The 25,175-nt window shown below is 38.8% G+C and overlaps 1 protein-coding gene across 4 annotated transcripts in view; it reads right to left on the bottom strand.

The window, feature by feature from the left end:
- cadm1a (cell adhesion molecule 1a) overlaps positions 1–25,175 on the bottom strand; it is a 1,086,691-nt gene that overhangs the window by 135,982 nt on the left and 925,534 nt on the right. For all 4 annotated transcript variants that reach the window (XM_039764035.1, XM_039764036.1, XM_039764033.1 and 1 more), the window contains exons 7-8: positions 25,011–25,107; positions 4,703–4,875 (exon numbers count right to left, since the gene is read on the bottom strand). In XM_039764035.1, the coding sequence (XP_039619969.1) occupies positions 4,703–4,875; positions 25,011–25,107 (270 nt within the window). The remainder of the gene's footprint in view (positions 1–4,702; positions 4,876–25,010; positions 25,108–25,175) is intronic.

Here is a 25,175-nt window from a genome sequence, read left to right as displayed (position 1 = left end):
TAAGAAGAGCTCTCATAATTGATACCCGACCAAGCCTGCCCTCAGCTACTGTGTAGAAGCCTGACACCTACCAAGTCAATTTATGGTGTGGCTGACTTTGTACTGTCAGAAATGCAACATTTTTTTCATTATGGATTTTTGTTTTTCTTTTACAACTAAGCTTTTTAAATAAAAGCCAAGCTAATGGGTAAGACAAACACATGCCAGCCTGCTACTGAAGCTCCGGCTACAACACTTACTCCTGCCACATTGAGAATAGATGTAGAGATGGGGACAACAAATTGTCCACAATTCCATTCAAGTCTGGATGCCCATGTAATTACAATTATTAGGTAAATTTTGGGGAACAATTACAGTCTGATGGAAACTGGCAGTTTACAGCTTTTAACCTTTGCTTTCATATAACATCAAAATAAAATATAAGCTTTAAACAAACACAGGCTATAGCCAAGACTCTTGTTGCTCAGAAAGCTGTAAGCAGTGGAAGGTGGGTTATATATTTAAAAGAATTATTGCCAGGATGAGAAATAAGAAAAACGAGGACATGTAGGCTTTGGTAAATCCATATATCTCTGTAGCGCTGTGCTCGGAAAATGAATGTGCGACATATGCAAGACATTTTTAATGCTCTGAATAATTATGCTCTGCATTAAAAGCAACAAAAACGTATTTAGGTAGATGGCTTTGTATTGATTTTGCACGGCAGGAAGTAATCTACTGGCCGTCAAAAGCAGGCCCACCACTGCGTTTCTGAACAATTTATTTTACGCACTTAACTGACAGTTACAGCTTTTAAATGCTGACCTTTCCAACTCTTTTTAAGTCCGGGTTTTTGCCTTTATTAGACATCTTCCCCCCCGCTCCTCCACCTCCATGGTTACATTTAGATATGCCTTTATCCTCCCTTTTTGTCTTTTCAGTCTTTTACAATCTCAGATGACACACTGACAGGACCTTTAAATAAATGTTTTTTCGGTGGCCCCTCAAGTGGAAATTCAGATCAGTGTACTTCTGAGCTTTGCATAAACAAATTGTGAGAACGGCAAAAATATTCCTGCTAACTTCCATTTATATCGTTACAGAAATAAATTGTGTCAGCTTGCAAGTTTTGCATTCATTCAGTTCAGTCTAATAAACATTCAAAAACATTGAAATGTGTCTAACCTGTGAAATATTTAATAAAATGTGTCAAAGATCAGTCATTTTTTACATTTGCCTATTCCAGCTTAGGGTTACAGGGAGATGACAGCAAGAAACCCTTGACAGAAATATATCTTCATAGCACAAAACCAGAAAAATCCTAAATGTGATGCCAGACCAGCAGAAGGCATACTCACTCATATTTGTTCAGGTCATAAACTTATCTAACCTTCCATTTTAATGAAATGGAAGATAAACTCATGTGGGCACAGGAAGAATGTGCAAACTCCTCAAAGATAGTCACAAGGAAGCGATCTGAACTGAAAACTGAGAAACTGGGGGGCAGCATCACTAACCACCGTGCCACCTATATTACTACTGTATACTTGATACCAGCTGTGCTACCCATCTAAGATTGGATGACATTTAAGTAATCAATCTCTGTCCTTTAGTCTAAAACGATACCCCAGATACTTTAGTTTGAAACTTGTCATTTTTAACTTCCTGAGAGGGCTAGGACAACCAGGAAAGAATCAAATATCAAAAAAGTCATTATATTCATGATCAGCCACCTTGAAATAGCATAAAACATGCCATATTAGCAATCCCCACTTTTTTGAAGTTCTGACCCCTCGTATCCCATTACTGGGTGAACCTGTGTGGTCAGTTGATGTGGGCATGAGCAACTTCAAGTTCTTCTGATCATTTTTGTAGAAGGTCACCTATTGGTTTATTTTTCATAATAATGGTGTAATTTTACAACAAAATAGGATCCAAAATTGGGCTAAAAATTACATTTTTTGGGGGTCTAGAAGGCCAAAAATAGGGAAGAACCCCAAAATGTTCAATCTCTTGCATAGCTAGACATCAAGACGACTGGGGGGCTTTCTTTTACTGGTAAGTCAAGAGGCTCCAGACATAGAAAACTGAAGTGATTTCAAAACATTCATAAGTAATTCTTATGGACATAATTAGGAAATAAATCATGAAAGAGACAAAGGGCACCTCAGGAACAGCAGATGAACTCTTCCATTAGTCTGCCTTATATCCTTTCATATAGATAGACAGACAGAGAGAGACAGCCAGACAGACAAAGACAGACAGATAGACAGATAGATAGATAGATAGATAGATAGATAGATAGATAGATAGATAGATAGATAGATAGAAAACAGTTACATAGATAGATAGATAGATAGATAGATATGAAAGGTACTATATAATAGTCAGACAGACAGACAGACAGACACTTTATTCTCAACATATGACACATTTTTAAACAGTATTAGTATTTCTCAAACAAACATCTTGCACTGTGTGGTAAAATTACGTCTACTAAATTAACGTGAGTCCGAAGGACAATTAAATTTAGCTGACTGAACACCGCCAGTCTTGATAAATGGTTGCCCATATGGTTTGAAGACCTAAAAATTTTCATTTTCAAAAGATCAGCTGTAATACACGATGCCAGAGAGGGAGCAAATACTTTTTCACTGCATTCAATCTAATAATCATATTTATCTTAACACCTGAATTTTATATAATAAAGCATAAATCAAATGTCATCATACTGCCTAAAATGCCTCCTTGAAAACTGCGTTTTCCATATTAAAAAGTAATATGTAAACAGCACACAATAATTTATATTCTCTATAATCTTTAATGAAAGGGCACATATATCTGGGCAAGTATTATGTCTTTCTAGGTCAAAGCGCGTGAATTATTACTATTATTTTTTGTTTTTTGTAATGGATAAAGTTGAGCAGTATCAGAATAAGCAGGTGTTTTATACACCAGAATCAGAGTTATGTCAAAGTAGTGGCATCTTTAACTTCTAAATGTCACACTTTCTAAAGAAACTGATTATATAAGTGAAACAATGTGAACTCTCTGTCTTTTTTATGCAGTTTATTGGAGGTTCATCCACCCATTGCCACATCTGTGTTATCATGGTCAGGGTCATGAACAGGGGTTATAAAACACATGGAGAATGGAGGTCCAAAAACAAATCTTGCATTCCCCCTTCAAAACAGCTTGTTGCTGGAGCCCATCCAGTGCAAAACAAGAATGAACCTTGGACGGGGAGCCAGACAATAGGGCATTCTTAGTCTTACAAGGCCATTTCATCTGTACTGAACATTTTAGAGATAAGCAAGCAAATAGAGAAGAAAAAAAATGTATAAATCACTGCAACAGAATGATTCAGTGGAGACTGGGCCACGATTCAAAGTGAGTCAGGAGGAGCTCTAGGGCAGGAGTGCTAACCGCTGTGTCTCTGTACTACTTAATGAGTATACACTACTAGCTAACCAACGGAGGTTGAGGGACTCGAATGGTCTGCTCTTATATAAAGTGAGAGCAGACAACATTTCTATGAAGTTTTTTTTTTGTTTTTGGCTTACCTTGCACATTTACCATTTTAGACAGATGTCCTATGAAGATTGTAGATTGTAACTACTGTTGAGTCGTTTTATGTATTTCATTGGACAGCACAGGCTGAAATCTGCAGTAAATCTAAGGGACATTCTGGTGTAAACTGCTAATGACAAAATATCATGTCTTGTGAAATAATTAAAGAAATGTTAGATATGGCATATCATTTAATTATTCTATTGCTGAGTCTAATAAGTGTTAAAATCATAAATAAAATATACAAAATATGATGAAGTGATTACTGTCAACTACACATTTCAGAAAAAGGGAACACTGTCAAGCCAGGAAATGGCTGCACAGAGAGCACAGGCCTGCTGAGTGGTTAATGTAAGGGTCAATAATGTGGTCTGGAAGAAAAGAAATGGCTTGTTAGTTGGAATTTTGTTAAAATGGCATCCTGTCTTACTTCTTACTCCTCGCCCTTTCATAAATGAACCGATGTTTGTGCTGAGCTCACTGATCTGGTGATAAGAGCTGCTCCTTTCAATTCCATAACCACCCACAATTACCAAGAAGCCCACCAGCATTACACCCCTACTGACAGCAACTTTTATGGAAGTCCATCACATGACATTCTTTTCTTAAAAATGTATATCTGGCAGCATGAACCATACTGATACCTCTCATCCTTAGAGCCTCTGTTTTCACACATCATGAACTGGGTAATTTTAAAAATGTTAAAATGTGTTTCAGTGGCCTGGTTTAGTCCAGAAATTACCCACCGCTTGATATCTTTAAGAAGTACCTGGAATGACACCTGTACAGTAAAGTACAGGACGACTTCCTTCACTTCTCTACCAAAGCGGACTCAAGGTTAAACATTAATCATAATAAAGCACTTTTAAATATTTAAGGTCATATTTATGCATAACAGTTGTATAGATGAATAAAACAGAATCAGTTAATGGCACATACACCATTGTCTTACGCTCATTTACAGTAACATATTATTCAAACCCCATGCAACTATTAAATGTTTTTGTAAGCAGCACATATCCTGCACACTGCATCTGCAGGGACTTCCATTTTCTTCCTTGTATTAATGAAACATTATTTATATAATAAACCGGCTATTAACACATACAAGAGCAAGACTCTTTTGAGCATAGCAATCAAAGACGGTACCTACCACGCACAATGAGGTTAAAGTCAGCCCAGGATTCCCCAATGGAGTTGGCTGCCATACATCTGTATGTGCCATTGTAGGACTTGTTCAGATTCTCGATGGACAGTTCTGACCCTTTCAGTGATGTCTGGAGAGGCAGCTCATCATCTACCTTGATCCAACGTACAAACTGAGCTCTGCAATGAGAAAGGAATACATGATAGTCTGAGAACTACATGATGGGAAAAAGCAAAAAACGACAGATAGTTTACCGATGCAAATAAGTATAATATCACTTTAAATCAGGGGTTCTCAACGTCGCTCCTTTTTTGGTTTTTGTTCCAACCAGCTTCTATTTTTGATTGGACTTCTGGGCTAATTAAGTGAACTGTTATTTCTCAGATTCTGTGTTTTGGGAACAATATAGAAATTAGAAAACTAAGTTTGGCAATAATATCCATATATATTAAAATATACTAAACAGTTACATGGGAATAATGTATTTTTTTTTTTTTTAAATATTTTCATCTTGATGTTCATTCTATTTTTCCGGGTGTTCTAATTGTTTAATTAATCCATTATTTTCTAATTAGTGTGCCTAATGCTAAAGTAGTTGCAATCTTTGATTACTCAGTGTTGTTTACCTGGGCGACTGCTCTGCTCATTTTTAATTGTCATTAATAAGATACAACGAAGGGGGAAAACTGCACAGAGAAAGGGATAATGTAATGAAAGCAACAATAGTAAGTTAAGCATTTAAATGTATAGCAAAAGCAGAAAAAGTTTTAAATGTCTTATAAATGTATATATACAGTTGTGCTTGAAAGTTTGTGAACCCTTTAGAATTTTCTATATTTCTGCATAAATATGACCTAAAATATCATCAGATTTTCACTCAAGTCCTAAAAGTAGATAAAGAGAAACCATTTAAACAAATGAGATAAAAAATATTATACTTGGTCGTTTATTTATTGAGGAAAATGATCGAATATTACATATTTGTGAGTGGCAAAAGTATGTGAACCTTTGCTTTCAGTATCTGGTGTGACCCCCCTTTGCAGCAATAACTGCAACTAAACGTTTCTGGTAACTTTTGATCATTCCTGCACACCGGCTTGGAGGAATTTCAGCCCATTCCTCCATACAGAACAGCTTCAACTCTGGGATGTTGGTGGGTTTCCTCACATTAACTGCTCGCTTCAGGTCCTTTCACAACATTTTGATTGGATTAAGGTCAGGAGTTTGACTTGGCCATTCCAAAACAATAACTTTATTCTTCTTTAACCATTCTTTGGTAGAATGACTTGTGTGCTTAGGGTCGTTGTCTTGCTGCATGACCCACCTTCTCTTGAGATTCAGTTCATGGACAGATGTCCTGACATTTTCCTTTAGAATTCTCTGATATAATTCAGAATTCATTGTTCCATCAATGAAGGCAAGCCGTCCTGGCCCAGATGCAGCAAATCAGGCCCAAACCATGATACTACCACCACCATGTTTCACAGATGGGATAAGGTTCTTATGAATGGAATGCAGTGTTTTCCTTTCTCCAAACATAACACTTTTTATTTAAACCAAAAAAGTTCTATTTTGGTCTCATCCGTCCTCAAAACATTCTTTCAATAGCCTTCTGGTTTGTCCATGTGATCTTTAGCAAACTGCAGACAAGCAGCAATGTTTTTTTGGAGAGCAGTGGCTTTCTCCTTGCAACCCTGCCATGCACACCATTGTTGTTCAGTGTTCTCCTGATGGTGGACTCATGAACATGAACATTAGCCAATGTGAGAGAGGCCTTCAGTTGCTTAGAAGTTACCCTGGGGTCCTTTGTGACCTCGCCGACTATTACACGCCTTGCTCTTGGAGTGATCTTTGTTGGTCGACCACTCCTGGGAGGGTAACAATGGTCTTGAATTTCCTCCATTTGTACACAATCTGTCTGACTGTGGATTGGTGGAGTCCAAACTCTTTAGAGATGGTTTTGTAACCTTTTCCAGCCTGATGAGCATTAACAACTCTTTTTCTGAGGTCCTCAGAAATCTCCTTTTTTCGTGCCATGATACACTTCCACAAACGTGTTGTGAAGAGCAGACTTTGATAGATCCCTGTTCTTTAAATAACACAGGGTGCCCACTCACACCTGATTGTCATCCCATTGATTGTAAACACCTGACTCGAATTTCACTTTCAAATTAACTGCTAATCCTAGAGGCTCATATACTTTTGCTACTCACAAATATTTAATATTCAATAATTTTCCTCAATAAATAAATGACCAAGTATAATATTTTTGTCTCATTTGTTTAACTGGTTTCTCTTTATCTATTTTTAGGACTTGAGTGCAAATCTGATGATGTTTAGGTCATATTTATGCAGAAATATAGAAAATTCTAAAGGGTTCACAAAATTTCAAGGACAACTGTATATGCATATACAGTATCTTGTCACACACATGCGCATGAGAGGCAAGTAAAGGACTCAAATAAGGGTAATTCCATGCCAGACGAGGGGGTGGCAAAGCATGCTAATCCTTTGTCTTTTACTGCAGGCCAATTTTGTGAAATTCCCCCTGACCCTGATGCCGTCACTTCCAGTCACAAGGACACCTCATCCAGTCATGACCTTGATGATGTCACTTCCGGTCCTGTATATACTGTTTTGTATTGGTGTATTTATGGAAGCTGTATAGCACTTTGGTCAACTTCTGTTGTTTTTAAATGTGCACTATAAATAAAATTAACTTGACTTGACTTGACCTATTCCGTGTGGATTGCCAAAGAGGGGTATCCTAAACATATATCTCAGTTTATAATCGAAAAGGGAAGCCATGGTCTGAACAGATAATAATGCTGACATTGCCAGTCAGCCACATAGTGCTCATCCATAAATATTTTTTTTTTTCAGTAGATATCATAAAGTTACCAAAGGTAATCAGCACATGAAATGGAGAGGAATGGCTGCAAAAACTGAAGCATGGCTCCACACTATCATAGGAAATACAGTCAGACATTCTCTCAAATTGAACAATGAAGGTATTTTTCATTCAGGCGTGGGATAGTAAATTAAAGCACTAGTTACAAAACCGCGCATCTCAATATTTTCAGGTATTGCCTGGCAATTATGTTGGCTATCAAGGCCCACTGACTTTGACAGAGGGCTGATTTGTAGCAGGAGCTTTAGTAGCAAGGTCTGTTGAAGTTTCATTAAGTATGGAAGCTAAAGTGAAGCTAGCATTGAAGACATAAGGAAAGGCATCATCGGCTGGAGCAGCCGTCGGCAAATGGTCAGACCTCTTCACCACATTGTCTATGCCTTGATTTGAAATACCAGGAAAAGCAGACAAGCAACTCAAGCACTTCTGACTGCAAACTTCAATCTGAGGAAATGTCAAGAGAAGTCAAACAAGAACTTTACAGGAAGAAATACTACAGTATAGTAAGGCTGGGTGCATAAAACCACTTTTATAACAATAAAAATGATTAGAAAAAAAATTTAAAGAACACAAGCAGTGGAACAAATACATGTGTTTTAAAGCAGGGGTGTCCAACTCCAGTCCTGGTGAGCTGCAGTGGCTTCATTTTTCATTCTAACCATGTTCTTAATTAGTGATCTATTCTTGCTGCTGATTAACTTGTTTTGCCTTCGTTTCAATTGACGTGACAGCCAAACAATGATGAGACACAAAACAAGCCGCCACATGATCAGCTAACCTCAAAATAAAAAAGGTGAAGGTCTCAGTCATGTTGGACTGCTCAGGTCACCAAAACATCTTGACAGTGGTCTCAGCAAAATCAGAAATCAACAGTCTGCTGTAGCAGGATGAGAGCAGCAACAAGTCATGATATTCAATAACATCTTTAATTAACAGCAAGAATTGGCTACTCATTAAGAAACTGGTTGGAGTGAAATTGGCTGGAGTTTGACGTTCCAATTTAACTGGTCATCTGCTAGCTCGTTTCACATCTCATTTCTGTTCGGCTGCAATTTAATGAAGAAACAAATCAATTCAGAGGACTGAATCCTTAAAAACAGGGCTATTAAAATGAAGGAAAAAGGAGTTAATTAGCAGTGAAAACTGCTTGCTGATTAGAAAATGGGTTAGAATGAAAACCTGAAGCCACTGCCGTCCACCAGGACCGGAGCAGGACACCCCTATTTTAAGGAGTCCCTCTTCATCTTCATTCTGTATGCACATATGAGTACATGTGTGCTGAATACCAATAGACACCTACAGGCATACATGGTTGTTACCTACAATGATGGATGTCAAATGTATGGTGCACTATTCGTTTATGGTTTTGATCCACAGTTACCCTTAAAAGTAAAAGTAAATGCTAGTTAATACAAAGCAACTGTGACTAATTATGGTTATCTGATGGTAAAGCATTTCTGTGTCAGTGGTAATGGAATCTTCCCACAGGTCAGTGGCTCCATCTGCATAAAGTAAGTAGTTCAAGAATGTCCTGATGAGTACCACAGTGGGACAAGTTACATATCATGGCGCTCCTTGCCATCTGATCTCACCTCACTAATGAGAGATCTTATGAAAGAATTAACATATATTCAACATAGCTTATAAGATTTTTTTAAATCTACAGTAAAAACATGGATTGCGAGTAACTTGGTCTGCAAGTGTTTTGCAAGATGAGCAAAATTTTTAATAAATTTTAACTTGATAAATGAGCAAAGTCTTGTAATACGAGTAGTAGATATACGCTTTGTCTGCCAAGCGTCATGTGATCACAATTGAGCCAATGGTTCTTCTCTCTCTCTCCCACTGCGGGATTGTGGGTAATCATCTCCTATGCTTGGTTTCAGTCGGCGTGCCTCACTTGTATAGTCAACATCCGTATGAGCGTATACTGCTTACTATAGCATTGTGACCACGTGTGTGCGTAAAGCATTTTTTTATTTTTTGTCCAAGTGTAGTGACTGTTCTTTAGTAACGATACTAGATTAGGGAGATGTGTAAAATGTGGGAAAGAGTGCAAAATTTTGTAGAAAAGCACCGTCCGAATAAGGCTGTAGCAGTGCGAGCGTTGAATCTGTTTAATGACGATGCAATGTCACATTTCCATGAGATGGTCAAAAGGAGGCAAAAGCAACTGTCATTAGATAGGTTCCTTGTTAAAGTCACAAAAAAAGAAAATAATTTCATTGAACCAACAGATAGCAGTGATTCCGTTAGTTATAGTGAAAAGTCATCCTACACAATAAAATCCTCGTCCTCATCTCCCCTCTCTTGCCTCCCTCACACCAGCCACGATTCTTTTCAAAGGTAAAGTTTTATGTATGTTTACTTTATATTTTGTATTATTCATTTTTGTATGAATATTTTGGGTTGTGGTACGAATCATCTGAGTTTCCATTATTTCTTATGGGGAAATTTGCTTTGATATACGAGTGTTTTGGATTATAAGCACGTTTATAAGCATGCTTACAAACCAGGACACCAGGAAAAGTGCAGTTTCTTCACATTCCAGTCCATTAAACACGACATATCCCTTCTCATCCCACTTAGATTATTAAACAAATAGTTTAATGAATTTAAACTACACTTTTAACCCTCTTGACACATACTACACAGAATGATAGTGTCCTACATGTTTGTGTAGGGGGCATCTTCAGGGCTACTTGGTTAATTGTAACTTCTCCCCAAGTCTCAGGTGGACACTGTCAATTACACCTTTCTCTCTTCCACCCCCAGAAATTAAAACTTGAAGCCTGCTAACCACTGATATAATTTCCATTTTTGTTATAAAATGGTCTGGTCCCAGGGTATATAACACTAGCCTCACCAGAAGTCATGAGTTAAATCAGCATTCACATCTGAATAAGGTGCTATAGTGTTCAGCACTCTGGCTTTTTATTTATTGGATTTTCCACTTCTGCCAATTACACTGGGTTCACTGGGTGGGTAGCTCCCTAACATTGTATCTTTGTCCCTTCTTTTATTACAGTGGTGTAGTCGGCAGGATTTGAAGTGGAATATGAGTGATGGCTGCCCTGACTGAACAGCTCCAGACCCTCCAGGTCCAATTTGTGATACTCTGTGTACAATGTACAACATGAGAAACCTTAAAACATGAAAGAGCCTTTGGACCTTATTGGGTACGTGTGCCAAAGATGATACTGAGGCTTTTTTTTGCTCATATTTGAAAGAAATGTTTTCATGGAGAAGAAGGAGTGGGCTAACATGACTGTAACCTTCCTTAGTGGTGAAGTGAAACATGTTTATTATGACTTGGGACGAGCAGGCAGCATAGATCCTTGCCAGGTATGGGGTACAGAGTAACAACAAATCAATAGGCACGCAGTTGCTGAGAATGGCATTTCAATCTGGAGTGACTTGGGAAGGAATTTCAGATAACACAAGAGCCCTGTAGATGGCCCCTGCTCACATGGGTGTGACTACAGATAGATAGATAGATAGATAGATAGATAGATAGATAGATAGATAGATAGATAGATAGATAGATAGATAGATAGATAGATAGATAGATAGATAGATAGATAGATAGATAGATGGTATTGCTTTTTACATGCAAACTACTCTTAGCATCTTTCAAAAAAGCCAAATGAGTACACTTTGGAAAAAACAAGCCACAGAAAACAATGTCTTCTTCGATTCAAGCAGACAGCTTTAAGAACTTCATCCTCAGTCCATTAAAATGTTTTTAGAATAAATGCAAACTGTCTGATAGGAAATGGATTCTCTGGTTGGCAGTGGTGAAGTAATAAGTACAAAATTTATTAAGCAGAAATAATATCAGGACATCAAAGTCTACAAATATCTTATAATGTCTCCTAGTATCTCATTAGCCAAGCCCAATTTGGTCAGGTTACATGAAATTAGTTTTGGAAGAGATGAAAGATTTATAATGGCAGCATTGTCAGGTTAGGGCATACTTTCTGATATATATGTTTTATACAAGACTGTGAATTAAATTATCAAACCAAGTGAAAAGTAATAAAGGAAAATGGAAGTCTTTACACTCAGGTTCTCTTTCATTCTTCCCTCAGACAAAATGAAATCTTTGGATATTTTTTGTAATATTGTAATTCTTTAGATATTCTCAGCTAATACCAAGACGGTTATCTTTGTGACCTTTTTCTGTACACTTCTTTTTCCAGTTCACAGAGGTGTTGAACCTACCTCAGCACTTCTCTAGATAATATCTTCACATTGTTTTAAAGTTAGTGTTAAGTTGTATTTTGGTTTGAATATTTCTGTTCTTCCTCATCATGGAAACAGGAGGCCAAAATGGTTTGAATCAAAACATGAAATGCAATCAAAGACTAAAGTCAATGTCACATTAAGTGACTTTTTGTCGTGGGGCATGTCAAATTGCTGATCTCGTTGCTGCACCATGTCAAATTACATGACTGGAAATTGCAGCCCATGTCACATTTAACAACCGAGTGCCGAATTTTCCGGTGCAGTCATGCTTGCTTCTTTTTTCTGATAGCGAACAGAGTTTTGCCTGATGATGCGGTGCTTTATGAAGTGTTAAGAGCTATAGTGAGTTCAGCAGCAGTCTCTGACTTTTCATTCTTTGTTTTCCATTCTGTTATGGTATTTAAGACATCAGACAGATGAGCTTCTCTTCTGCTTGTGAGGTTCAAAACATGTGTGTTCCTTACCTCGCCACTACATTCTATGCGTTGTGTTTCCAGAAAAGTCTTGACTGGTTCTTTTAGTTGTCAGCTCTCCTGAATACACAGCCCACTCCTCCAACGAATGAGAAATATAAACCTGTTTGATTTTATAGAAGAGCCAGACCGTTAGGTGTGTCAAATTAGATGATCGGCTTCATGGGAGTGTGCCACCAACTGCATCCAACTGGCTAAGATTATGTAAATGAATGAATGCTATGACTAATTATTGCTGGAAAAGTAATCTTAAGTGACATGGACTAGCGATGGTCAAAACCAGAGGGACAAAGCCAAAAATTCACTAGGAAAAAGTTCTAATACTGGGAATTCTATACTCTTCAGATTTCTGAGAATTCATCCACAATCTTGGATACACGCACCAGTGCAATCCTGACTTTAATATTACTACTGCCGTAGCATAAAGTATGGAAAAACAACATGGTGTCGCTGCAAAACGTGTAACATTAAATTAAAGTAATATGTTTCATAATAAAAGAACACCACAAAATGAAATAAACTTTAGAATCTCCATGTTTTAGAGAAAACAAGAGGAAGTATGAGAAGAAGAAAAATTTATAAACAGAGAAAAAAAAATCTAAACAATCTACAGATCAAAACAGGGACACTTACAAATTCACAAAACACAACATTTTCAAACCTGCTTGATTTTGTTCAGCCCACCCTGGCAGCATTAGACATAAGGCTGAAAACAGCACCACTTGGCCCCCCACTCACTCAAACTCTGACCAATTTGGAATTTCGCACATCTTGGAACATCTTTGGGGATGTGGACAGGAAACTGATGCAAATGTGCACACTCCGTTCAGGTAGGATTCAAAGCCAGGATGGTGGATCAATGAGGCAGCACTGCTAACCAGGGCTCCACTCTTTATAAATCTGTCCACATCACTTAACATTACTTTAAACTCAAATTATAAAATAAAAAAATAAATTCTTAATTACTCCCATGGTGGAGGTGGCTGAGTAAGAGTTTTCAGACCACTCTTCATCATCAATATAACAGCCATAAAGGATGTGACAAGGCTTCATGTAGGCTTTTGGGAGATGCTGGCATACTTGAAATCTCTTTGGTGTGAATATTGTATGTGGCACTAAAAATAAAAACAGCAGCAAAATGATACAGCAGTGCTGCCAAAAGCTGATTATTACATAAAAGTGATTAATTAAGGGATATCCTAAGCCATTTTAGACAGGCATCTGAAAGATGCAAATTTTTAGGTAGCAGTAGTTACCATAAACAATTAAAAACACAACTAATTAATTGTCATTGTACAAATTCCTGAAACTGTCACTTAGGAACACTATCCAGAGATTGAACACACGTAGGAGAACAATTGGTTGCAAGAATAAACAAAAATAGCATTAAGCCACCCTAGTTCTGGGTGTTCATCAGAAATATAATGATTTACTTTGTGATGATTACATCAGGGATCGGCTCTGAGCCCTTTCTTATTTGCAATGGTGATGGACAGGTTGACAGATGAGGTTAGACAGGAGTCCCCGTGGACTATGATGTTTGCTGATGACATTGTGATCTGTAGCGATAGTAGGGAGTAGGTTGAGGTGACCCTGGAGAGGTGGAAATATGCTCTAGAGAGGAGAGGAATGAAGGTCAGTAGGAACAAGACAGAATAAAGTGTGTGTGAATGAGAGGGAGGTCAGTGGAATGGTGAGGATGAAGGGAGTAGAGCTGGCAATGGTGGATGAGTTTAAATACTTGGGATCAACAGTACAGAGTAATGGGAATTGTGGAAGAGAGGAGAAAAAGAGAGTGCAGGCAGGGTGGAATGGGTGGAGAAGAGTGTCAGGAGTGATTTGTGACAGATCAGCAAGAGTGAAAGGGAAGGTCTACAGGACGGTAGTGAGACCAGCTATGTTATATTAATTGGAGACGGTGGCACTGACCAGAAAGCAGAAGACGGAACTGGAGGTAGAGGAGTTATATATGCTAACATTTTCAGTGGGTGTGATGAGGATGGATAGGATTAGAAATGAGTACATTAGAGGGTCAGCTCAAGTTGCACAGTTGGGAGACAAAGTCAGAGAGGCGAGATTGAGTTGGTTTGGACATGTGCAGAGGAGAGATGCTGAGTATATTGGGAGAAGGATGCTAAGGATAGAGCTGCCAGGGAAGAGGAAAAGAGGAAGGCCTAAGAGAAGGTTTATGGATGTGGTGAGAGAGGACATTCAGGTGATGGGTGTAACAGAACAAGATGCAGAGGACAGAAAGATATGGGAAAAAATGATCCGCTGTGGCAACCCCTAACGGGAGCAGCCGAAAGAAGAAGAAGAAGAAATTTAAAATCTAAATATTCTCGATTGTTACAGAAATTAGTTATTCTTCACCCTCTGATAGATGTTCATAGAGGACCATATCCCTAGTAAAGAATCAACAATAACATCACATTAATAATCACTGACCTTGAAATAGTCTAAAACAATAACCCACTTACTTATGTTTGAAATTTATCATTTTTAACCTTCTGGGAGTGCCTCTTGGAGGGCTAGGACCACCGGCAAAGAATCAAATATCAAAATAGTATCATATTCATGACCAGGAACCTTGTATTTTGACATCTTCAATCGCATTAGGGGTGAACCCCTGAGATCAGTTGATGTGGCATGCACAGCTTCAAGTCGTTTTGATCATTTTTGTTGATCAGTTTTGGCCAACCTGCTTAGTCACTCACTATGAGTGCATTTTGAATTCATTAACTTAGTATGAGATGCTGTCTTAAACAAATTGAGCAAAATGATGGCACAATGCTGATCAAGATGGAGTGCGTCCTTCGTGTCAGCCTACTCAGTGGATCGTTAAAACTACTTTAAAAGATTTAAAATAATCAGTTAAGCACAAAGTGGCATCAGAAACCTTCCACATTAATTCTCCCATGTCTAATTAACTTTCAAATCCAAATACTAAAAGTTTGGAAATATGCTTTGTGCATCACCCACCCCCAAAAAACACAGATCAGAATTAATCCTGAGAGGTGCCCGCTGCATCTCTGGCAATGAGCTTAATGAACCAGGCTGAAAGGAGCTCTTTATAAAGGTGATTTAGATTACAGGGTCGTAATTCAATAGCAAGCAGAAAAAAATAGCAGATTTAGCAGAACAAATGGGGGTGGAGGTGGGGGGGGGGTCTCTTTCTGTCGCTAACAAAATCTCCTGTTCACTTTGAAGAGCTTAATTTGAGGTAACCATCAGTGCAAATGCCTTTTCAGACTTTGACAATCCTTCCTTGCTCTTTGTTTATTTGCCCTAGAAAGACGAGTAGCTCTTTCAGTCTCTCCTGATAGATAGCCAAGAAGGACTTGAGCTCGCCGGTAAATCTGAATGCTTTCTTTAGGACTTTTGGCTTGTTTGTATATACACTGTGATTAGGGGTGCACAGCTAGTAAAAGGTTACTAGAGCACGGCCAGGTTGGCACATTGCACAGAAGAATCAGTACCTGGGTGCTGCAGCACAATATAACAAATAGGGGAAACAGGATGTGTAAGAAAGAGGTGCACCCTGGACAGAATCGTGTAATGTGAGGCTAGAACACTAAAGGGGGCACATGGCCAAACTAAAGAGGTGCACCCTGGGTAGAATCACGTAATGTGAGGCTAGAACACTAGAGGGGGCACATGGCCAAACTAAAGAGATGCACCCTGGGCAGAATCATGTACTGTATTGTGAGGCTAGAACCCTAAAGGGGCACATGGCCAAACTAAAGTGACATACCCTAGGTTGAATCACATAATGTGAGGCTATAACACTAAAGGGGACACATGGCCAAAATAAAGAGACACACCCTGGGCAGAATCACGTAATATGTTGCTAGAACACTAGAAGGACACATGACCAAACTAAAAAGACGCACCCTGGGCAGAATCATGTAATGTGAGGCTAGAACCCTAAAGGGGACACACGGCCAAACTAAAGTGACATACCCTAGGTTGAATCACATAATGTGAGGCTATAACACTAAAGGGGACACATGACCAAAATAAAGAGACGCACCCTGGGCAGAATCATGTAATATGAGGCTAAAACACTACAGGGGGCACACGGCCCAACTAAAGAGACGCACCCTGGGCAGAATCATGTAATGTGAGGCTAAAACACTTGAGGGGGCACATGGCCCAACTAAAGAGACACACCCTGGGCAGAATCACGTAATATGATGTTAGAACAATAGAGGAGGTCAGCATAAATCAGCATTAACCAGAAAATGTGTTTCCAATCTGAGTATTTTACCCTAAAAGGATCCATGCCATTACTTTAAAATGAGTTCAACAAAAACAGATGGGCACATTTTGAAACCTGTTAGGGGTAATTTTTTTTCAGAAATGTTAGAAAGTTTTTCTTCAAATTGTGAAACATAGACACGTGGAACAAATCCAGGTAATGTGGTCGAGGTTAGGACTTTATTGACATTCACCTTGATGTTATTTTGAAGAAATTAGGTGGATAGGATAAACAAGCTTGTTGGGCTGAATGGCCTGTCATTAAAATTTTTGGAAAGCTTTAATGTTCAATCCCAATGCACTTTCCTAGTAACATTTTGTAGTTGAAATTTTTCTTTTACTGTTTATAAGACTTTTCACATTCAATTTACATTGCTAATACCTTCCCTGCAGTGAAGCCTGCTGGTGGCAGCACCGTGCTATGGGGGTTCTCCTCAACAGCAGGGACAGAGAGACTGGGTTCAGGGAAGGATGAATGCAATGAAATGCAGAGATGTTCTTGAAATAAACCTGCTCCCGAATGCATCGTGGCCACTGACTAAGAATATGTTTCTCCACTCAGCATGACAATGACCTACAGTCTCTGACTGTCCTTGAGTGTCCCAGCCAAAACCATAGACTTAATCCCCTTTGAACATCTGTGGCCAGACCTGAAGAGGGCAGTTTACAAATGCTTCCCGTCCAATCTAACAGAGCTTGTCTGAAAGAATGGGACAAATCCAAGTGTGCAAAGCTCGTAGAGACTTACTCAAGAATACTAAAAGCTGTAACTGCTGCCAACAGAGCTCCTACAAAGCAGTGAATTCAGGGTAAGAATACTTGTATGTATAAGAGATAGCAGTTTCTGATTTTTAATAAATTTGTGAACCTTTCTGAAAACACGTTTTCATTTTGTTATTATGGGTTATTGCATGTAAGCAAGTAGATAAAAAGGCAAATGTTTCAAGTTAAAATTAAATCAATAACACAATAAATTGTGCAGAAAGTAAAAGGTTTGGAATACTTACTGAATTCAATGTAAAAGTTGTGATGTTAGAGATTTAGCTTATTTGATAGTACATACAATCAGTTCTGAAGATTAGGAAGCAAGCAGTAGTGTAAGGTATATCAAAAACGAGAACTTATTGTGACAAACAGACCATCTTTAGAAACTGAGCTGAGACCTAAAAAAGAAACAATGCCATTTTATCCTGGCCTGTCTCTCTGTAAACTGATGGGGCTAATGGTCGGCTGGCTGGCTAAATGATCTCCCTTTCCTAAAGAACCAAAGCGATTTTTTGCCTTTCTAATTGTTTCTACGCACCACCTGCATGCTGACATTATTCCAATAGAGAAGAGGAATCTCGACACACCTGAGCAATTTAAATAGACTGCAATCTTTCAACTGTGAAGACCTGGGAATCAATTAGTCTGTATTTCATATAGTGCCTTCCAGGGGGATCACTGTTATAAAAACCATTAAAGAAATGATACAATACAAAAAAAAAGGTAAAGGATGTCTAGGTCAGCATAATCCCGTCACGATTCAGATGTGTTTGTACGCTGCTGCCTGCTAAAGGAGGCACAAGCCTGCAACTGCACTTGGAGCACAGGATCAATGAGGAAATGTTAATATTTAAGAGCTCCACTGGCAAATTCAATACTGCTTGTTTTATTCTCCTCCTCAGAGGTGAGGCCAGTACCATACCAAAGAAGTCTGGACTGTGAGAGGAATGAAAGTGGGCAGGAAGACAGTGTGAAGCCCTCAGTTTAAAATGATAAATAATACAAATGTTGGCAAAATCAACATGCTTTATGAAAGTCCACATTAGTTTAGAACTGTCAAGTCATAATCTCACCGTATTCTCTATACATGACAACTCTACTACCACTACTGCATACTATAAAAACTTTAAATTAAAAAACCTGTGAAAGTGGGATGGGGTCGAGTCAATTTGTTACCTTTGTTAATGCCCCCCAGGCCATTAGAGTGTACTGGGGGGTTAAAATCACAATAGTACTGGGAAGGACAGACATAAAGACTGGCCCGTCCGAATTACAGTTTGTATTGGGAGACGTCTGTAGAGAAACCAGTCTGTAAGGGTGTTTGCAGGCTAGATAACTCTTAAACAATATTCAGGGCTTACCTGGATGGGTTTCCTGACCAAGGCATAAAAGGCCCCTGCCGTCAGTTTACGGGGGGCATTGCAGTTGGGAGGAAGCCATTTCTAAGCGGCTAGGTAAGGAAAGGAGGCTATGGGGTAAATAGAATAGCCTGAATGCTTAGTTGTATTATTTTTTTATTCTTAAGCCCCTATATGTTTATGAGGCACTATTTTTAATGTTTTAAAAGTCAGCAGATAGATTGGAAGATAATGGGGGGTCGTGAGGTCGCTGGAAAGGGGTGTGTGGCAACCCCAATATCTTTGCAAAAGGACAAAGGTCTTTAAAGTCCTGGTTCTTACTATTTTGCTCTATGTTTGCGAGACATGGACACCATCCAGTGACTTAAGATTCAGACCGTACTCCTTTGGTACTGTGTCTCTTCGGGGAGCCCTTGGGTACCACTGGTTTGACTTTGTGTCGAATGAGCGGTTGTTCATGGAGTCCTGAATGAGGCACATTATCTGCAATTTGAGGGAGCGTCAGTTACAGCACTACAGCCACGTGGCGCGATTCCCCGAAGGTGATCCAGCTTGCAGGATTGAAGACACGAGTAGCTGGACCAGGCCAAGGTGATGCCTACATAACACCTGGCTGTTGCAAATAGATGATCACTTCTGGAGTGTGGGACTGGACGCTTGTCCGTCTAAGGGGTTGCCAACCAGGATCTCGAGCTGTTTCGTCGTGGGGTGGATGCGGCAACACGTGGTACTGTTGCATGCTCCCCAACCTGACTTGACCTGTTTTGACTGTTTACCCACTTTGGGTAATAAAACTCTTTTTATTTTGTCACTTCTGTTCTTTTTTGGTTGTCATTTGGGCTCAGTGACAAGCATGAGCACCCCCCACACAGTCCACAAGTCCTACTATAAAAAGCTTTGAAGGGCCTAGGCCCTATTTACCTTTCTGAACTTACCATTCGATACAAAACACAGCTCACATTACAATCTCTAGATTATAGTCTACTAAAGATTCCAAAGATTAATAAAACCACAGTGGGAGGTCAAGGATTTTTCTTTTATGAAAAGATGCCCCTTTGTGTCAGCTTTTAAATCCAGGCTGAAGACTCAATACTTTAGTTTGTCGTACCCTGATAAGAGCTGCAGATTTGCTCCATTCCTTGGTTAGTCATTTCAACAAAAATGAAATAATGACAATAAGTGTAATCTGTTAGCGACCCTCCTCTGTCATGTTTACCCTCTCAGCATCCTGCTGTGGCACTTGGTGCCAACTGTTCTATTTCCAGGTTGCTTTCCAGAGATGTGGGAGCCTTGAAATCCAAGGAGTAAATGATTTTGTCTTATTTGATGGCCCAGCACAAAGGGAATGGCCTGCCAGTCAGCTGAGGTGTCCATGACTGTGGCTGTATCCGACTCTGCCTTTGACTTTTTTTGTCTTTGATAATTGACTTCGGACCCCCCTGAGGTTTATTTTCTCAGGGGATGCTGTTTTTCTCCTCCTAGTAATCAGCTGGCCGTATCTCAATGATACAGTTATTGCTAGGATCCATTTAAGTTAATAAATTTGAAATTGCTTACTGTGTGTTAGCCTTATGTGTATTTTTATGTGTGTACGCTATGTAATTTATAAACTTTGTAACTTTATTTTACTCATAAACTTGTTAAAATGTCATGAACCTGCACTAAGCGAAGTGTGCTATACATAAAACATATTGAATTGAATTACAAAAGCTTTGCTGTCGGTGTTCCTAACTGGTGAACTGACTATAAGTGGTAACTGAATGATTAGCCGAGGAAGCAGCAGCAATTGAATGACTGTTAGAGCAGTGATTTAAAACAGAGGTGCAATTTACTTCCTGGAGTGGAAATAGAAAACACTCCAGAAAACAATCCACAGGAAATCTGGTCTGTAATAATTTACTTAAAAACTTGGCTTTGCCTTCCTCATGTAACAGAGTTCAATTTATTAAAAAAAAAAACATTTTTAATTTCACTAACAAGACAGAAAGGTTGACTGTAGTGTTGAGGTTAGTCCTGATACCAAATCCCGATCTTTGTCATTGTCCCATGTCTGCTAAGATTGTTTTTTTCAGACTTTCCTTTTAAGCCTAACAAAGACTATGCTAGAACATAATAAGTTTGACAAACAAGAGGAGACCATTCAGCTTATCTCCAAACTTTAAACCAGTGGCATCCCTAGATGCAAGTCTGTCTAAGGCACGTGCTAGACCCCTAATCTTATTGTCTTCTGAGGGTGTGATCTCCCTTCTTCTTCTTTTCCAGTCTCATGGAAAGCTGTTGTTAACAGATTAACAGTATGTCTGCATCCTCTGCAAACTCCCATAACCAACATATTTAAGTTTGTACGTTGACTGAACCTTACCACTCATAGAATTTATGCTGTTTATTTGGCAACTGATTCCATCTCTGACTTGTGTCCTTTGTATGTTTCTGGCACTTTGTAAGTGTGTGGTATAGCGGGTCCACAGCTCAGATTAAAAAGGCCAGTTTTTAAATAGATAATCACCGCACTTGCGGCTTAAAGAGGGAGCATGGTAGTGTGGCTGCAGCAGTTCCTGGACGCTGTGAGAGGAGGGCATTTCCTTGCTTATGTGCACAGGTGAGGAATCGTCCGCATCTGTAATTGAAGCCAGGAGCTGCTAATCACCAAACCAGAGCAACATCCCCGTAATATATAGGAGAAGTGGAGAGAGGACGGTAAAAAGAAAGAAAGAGGCAGAGAGAGACAGCGAGAGTGCAGCATTGGGAAAAGAGAGTGGATGAGCCAGCCTGCTGTGAAAGAGAGAGGTCAGCACGATCAGGGGTCCCAGATAGAGTGAATGATCGTTGCTCGTGGGACAGGATTGTGCCCATTGAGTTAATACAGTGGGTACAATCAGGGAAAAGTCCGCACGAGGGATGACCAAGTGTGAGAAGGAAGACGGGAGGACCACTGACCGGCGGTCAGGCAGACGCTGGTGGAGGCAGTCATGACGGGGGTCGTTAGAATGAGGACTGAGGTGGCTGAAGTCTCTCCCGCTGAATATACCTTGGGTAAGCTGGAGAGACTGGGACAGAGCAGAGCTTGGCTGGTGTGACCGCAATGTTGTCAGCACGATTTTAATCTCGTTTTAGCCTTGTTTTAAATGGATTATTTATTTAATGACTGCAAGAATCCACTATTTATTTGGACACTGTTTTTGGTTTTATTTTGAATAAAAGCACTTTGCACATTTTGCACCATCCCCTTGCTTCGTGGTTGATGTCTTCACTGTCCAGCTCATCCGGTTACATTATCAATAGTGTCGGGTTCAAGAGCTCCCAAACTGGAGATGGGAGCCTGGAGCAGAACCCGCATCGTCACACAGTTTTCTCCAGTGTTGCCATTCTGGACTGATGTTTCTAATTGCCAGTCCTCTATTCACTCTGCTAATATTTCCCTGTTGACTCATATATTTCTTCTTCTGGATCTCTCTTCTTCTACCCTGACTTTTATCCAACAGAGGGTATTCTATATCTCTCTATTATAAAAGAAAATTCTGGGATGAGACTTTTTCAAAGAGATAATTTCAAGTTCCTTTTTGCCCAGTGAGTTTTTAAAATCCTTGACTCCTCTCAACCATATTCAACCACACACACGGTCCAATCACCTCTCATTCATGTGAGTGCTTTTGTCAGACACACTTCTGTGTTCATAACTCTTACACATTTTTACATTTTCCTCATTTTAAGTCATTTATGAAAAGTCCTCCATTTCATCTGTTAAAGAAGCTTTTCTGGACAGTATTATTGTACATATAATCTGTTTGTTTCATTCGTAATAATCCATTTCTGGACAATAATTCTATACGTTATAGATGACACGTCAACAACTAAGTGAAGAAGAAAAGGCAGCATGTCGAAAAGAGACCCAAAAGCGTTGGAGAGAAAAGAATTCAAAAAAGAACAATAATAATCCAAGTGCAAATTCAGAAAATGAGGAAAGTAATAATCGGCCTGGACGAGGTGGAACTAAAAACCTAGCAGGGCCGGTAATAAAAGACAAAGAGTATAAGACAAAGTAGAACATCATAAAGAGGTTCAAAAATGTTGGTGCAATACTGTACACATGCAGAGCAGGTTAAAGATTACAAAAGTAGTAAAATACGAAAGGCATGAAAACTGATAGTAAAGATCGCATTAGCACTAACAAATAGAAATTATTACTCGGTGAAATAACGGAACTGTGAAAAGAGATTGAATATATGGACATAGGTGATATGACAGAAGTATGTAGATATTGTTCAGCTTTAAAGCTTAAGTCGAAAATTTGTAAATCATCTAATTCATGTTGCCATCAGGGAAAAGTAGTGTTTCTTCCCAACGAAGAGGCGTATCTGCGAGAATTACAAGATTTGTTGTTTGGCGTATGTTTTCACTGAAGTGTTACAGTAAAAGTGTAAGTTTAAAAAGTATCTGCGTGTTAATTTTAAAGCCAAAAAGAACGGAAACATATAACACCACGAATACCTCTAATGTAACATGAAATATAATTATCTTTCAATTTATTACATTTTACTATTTTTTTACTATGCTTAATTACTCGTAATGTAAAACGTTGGTTTATTTATTACAGAGAAATAAACGATATTCACTCACAGGCAGATATACATTGCATTGTCACAATGTAAGTACAAACATAGAATCAAAATTCAATGTAATATTGATGAAAAGTTAATTCCAAATATTGTTTTTACTGAAGTGTTGCAGTAATAGTGTAAATTTAAAAAGTATTTGTGTGTTAATTTTACAGTGAAACAGAACAAAAATGTTTAACTCAAAGAATACCTCTAACATAAATTTCTTTCAATTTATTATGTTTTGCTATTTTTTTACTAAGGTTAAATACTCACTGGTATGTAAAATAGTTAATTCTGTTATGCATACGTAAAAGTTCCCATGAAAATAACCATCACTTTAAATTGTACATCCAGTTACCCATACCTGGGGGTTGGCGAGCGAAGCAAGCAGGGGGCAGAGCACTATAGTCTTTGTAAAACTAATCTTAGCCTCAGACTCACTCTCTGTAAACTTAGGGAAATCTTCTTTCTTTAATCTAATCTTAGTTTAATTAAACTTTGGGTGGTGTAGATCAACAGATCGTCTGGCTCTAATATAGACAAAACAGCAGGCTGCTGTGCATTTGTCTGGGAGCTGGTGGATTTAGGGTCCGAGTCGTGAGCCTAATCCTAATTTGTTCAGTTTTCTGGTTCTTCTTTTAGGCTCACTCTGTCTCTCACCAGCCTGTATAAGCATCAGTAACTTTTTAATTGTACAGAGACCTCTTTTACAAGGTGATTTTGGGAGCATGTGGTGAGGGGTGGGCACGATGGATTGGGTAATTATTGATGCCTGCTATTGTTATATTTTTTTCCTCCATGATTGCTGACTACTGTTGTTTCTCCTTATTAAACTAAACATTTAAAAAAATTACAAAAAAGGAGCCATGCAGAAACTTTTAGATTCATGCAGACAGATTCCTGGTGCCATACTATGAGTGAGTGAGATACCAGATTTATTCTAATGCAATGTAAGCTCTGTGCTGCCTGGACAAATAACATCTGATTTTCGAGTTGACATACGAATCCCAACCTAATGTCCAAGTTATACTCCTATTTATGGTAACTTTTGCATTCTTGTTTCCGCTTAAGTTATTATTTATCGTTCACTGCCAAGTTTCAATAAAAATAACAGTTTGCTGCAGAATTGAATAAGAATGTGTAGTTTCTTGTCAGGGGAATAAATGAATGTCAGTAGACAGCAAAACTGAGGAAAGTCTCTGAGTATTGTCTATATAATACCGTCCTGGGTGATGAGTAATAGAAGAGTAGCTTTGCGAGTACAGTGTCTATTTCTTGAGGCCACACGATATTTCGACCATCCTCGAGTCTGGTAAGCAGAAGCATTACACAGGGTGAGCTTTATATTATTTGTTTGATTAGATATTTAGGAAGGAACCTTTGATATATGTTAGTTGAAGAGAATAGCTTCCTTCTGTAGTAATACAATGAGGTAGCAACAGCTGCTAATTCTTACACAACAGTTTAACCCTAAAGTTACAAATAAAAGTCAGAATCACAAAAAAAAAAAGAAACTAGTCTAACAATGAAGTCCCATTAGAACCAAGATTTACAGGGGCCCACATGATTAAGAGACAAGGCACAACAACAAGCTGTTGGCACTGTGGTCTTCAAATTGTGCCAACTTATACACAGAATACTGTATGCGGGTCTGATCGATAGAAGGAGGGAAAGAAAGACATCATTTATGAATGACACACTCACTTTGGTTTACTCTCCACTGTGCAGCTCAGTTCTAAGCGTTCTCCTTCTCTTGGATCTTCCTTTGGAGAGCTCTTGATGATCATCACTTTGGGTTTATCTGTAGGACACAACACACAAGTAGAGATGTAAGAACAGACGGGTTCTAGAAAGCATTCGTTCCTTTGC

The sequence above is a fragment of the Polypterus senegalus genome, chromosome 9, assembly GCF_016835505.1.
Source record: "Polypterus senegalus isolate Bchr_013 chromosome 9, ASM1683550v1, whole genome shotgun sequence".
NCBI classification, from domain to species: Eukaryota; Metazoa; Chordata; class Cladistia; order Polypteriformes; family Polypteridae; genus Polypterus; species Polypterus senegalus.
The sequence above is the reverse complement of the archived record's forward strand: the minus strand, read 5'-3'. Positions and strand labels throughout refer to the sequence as shown.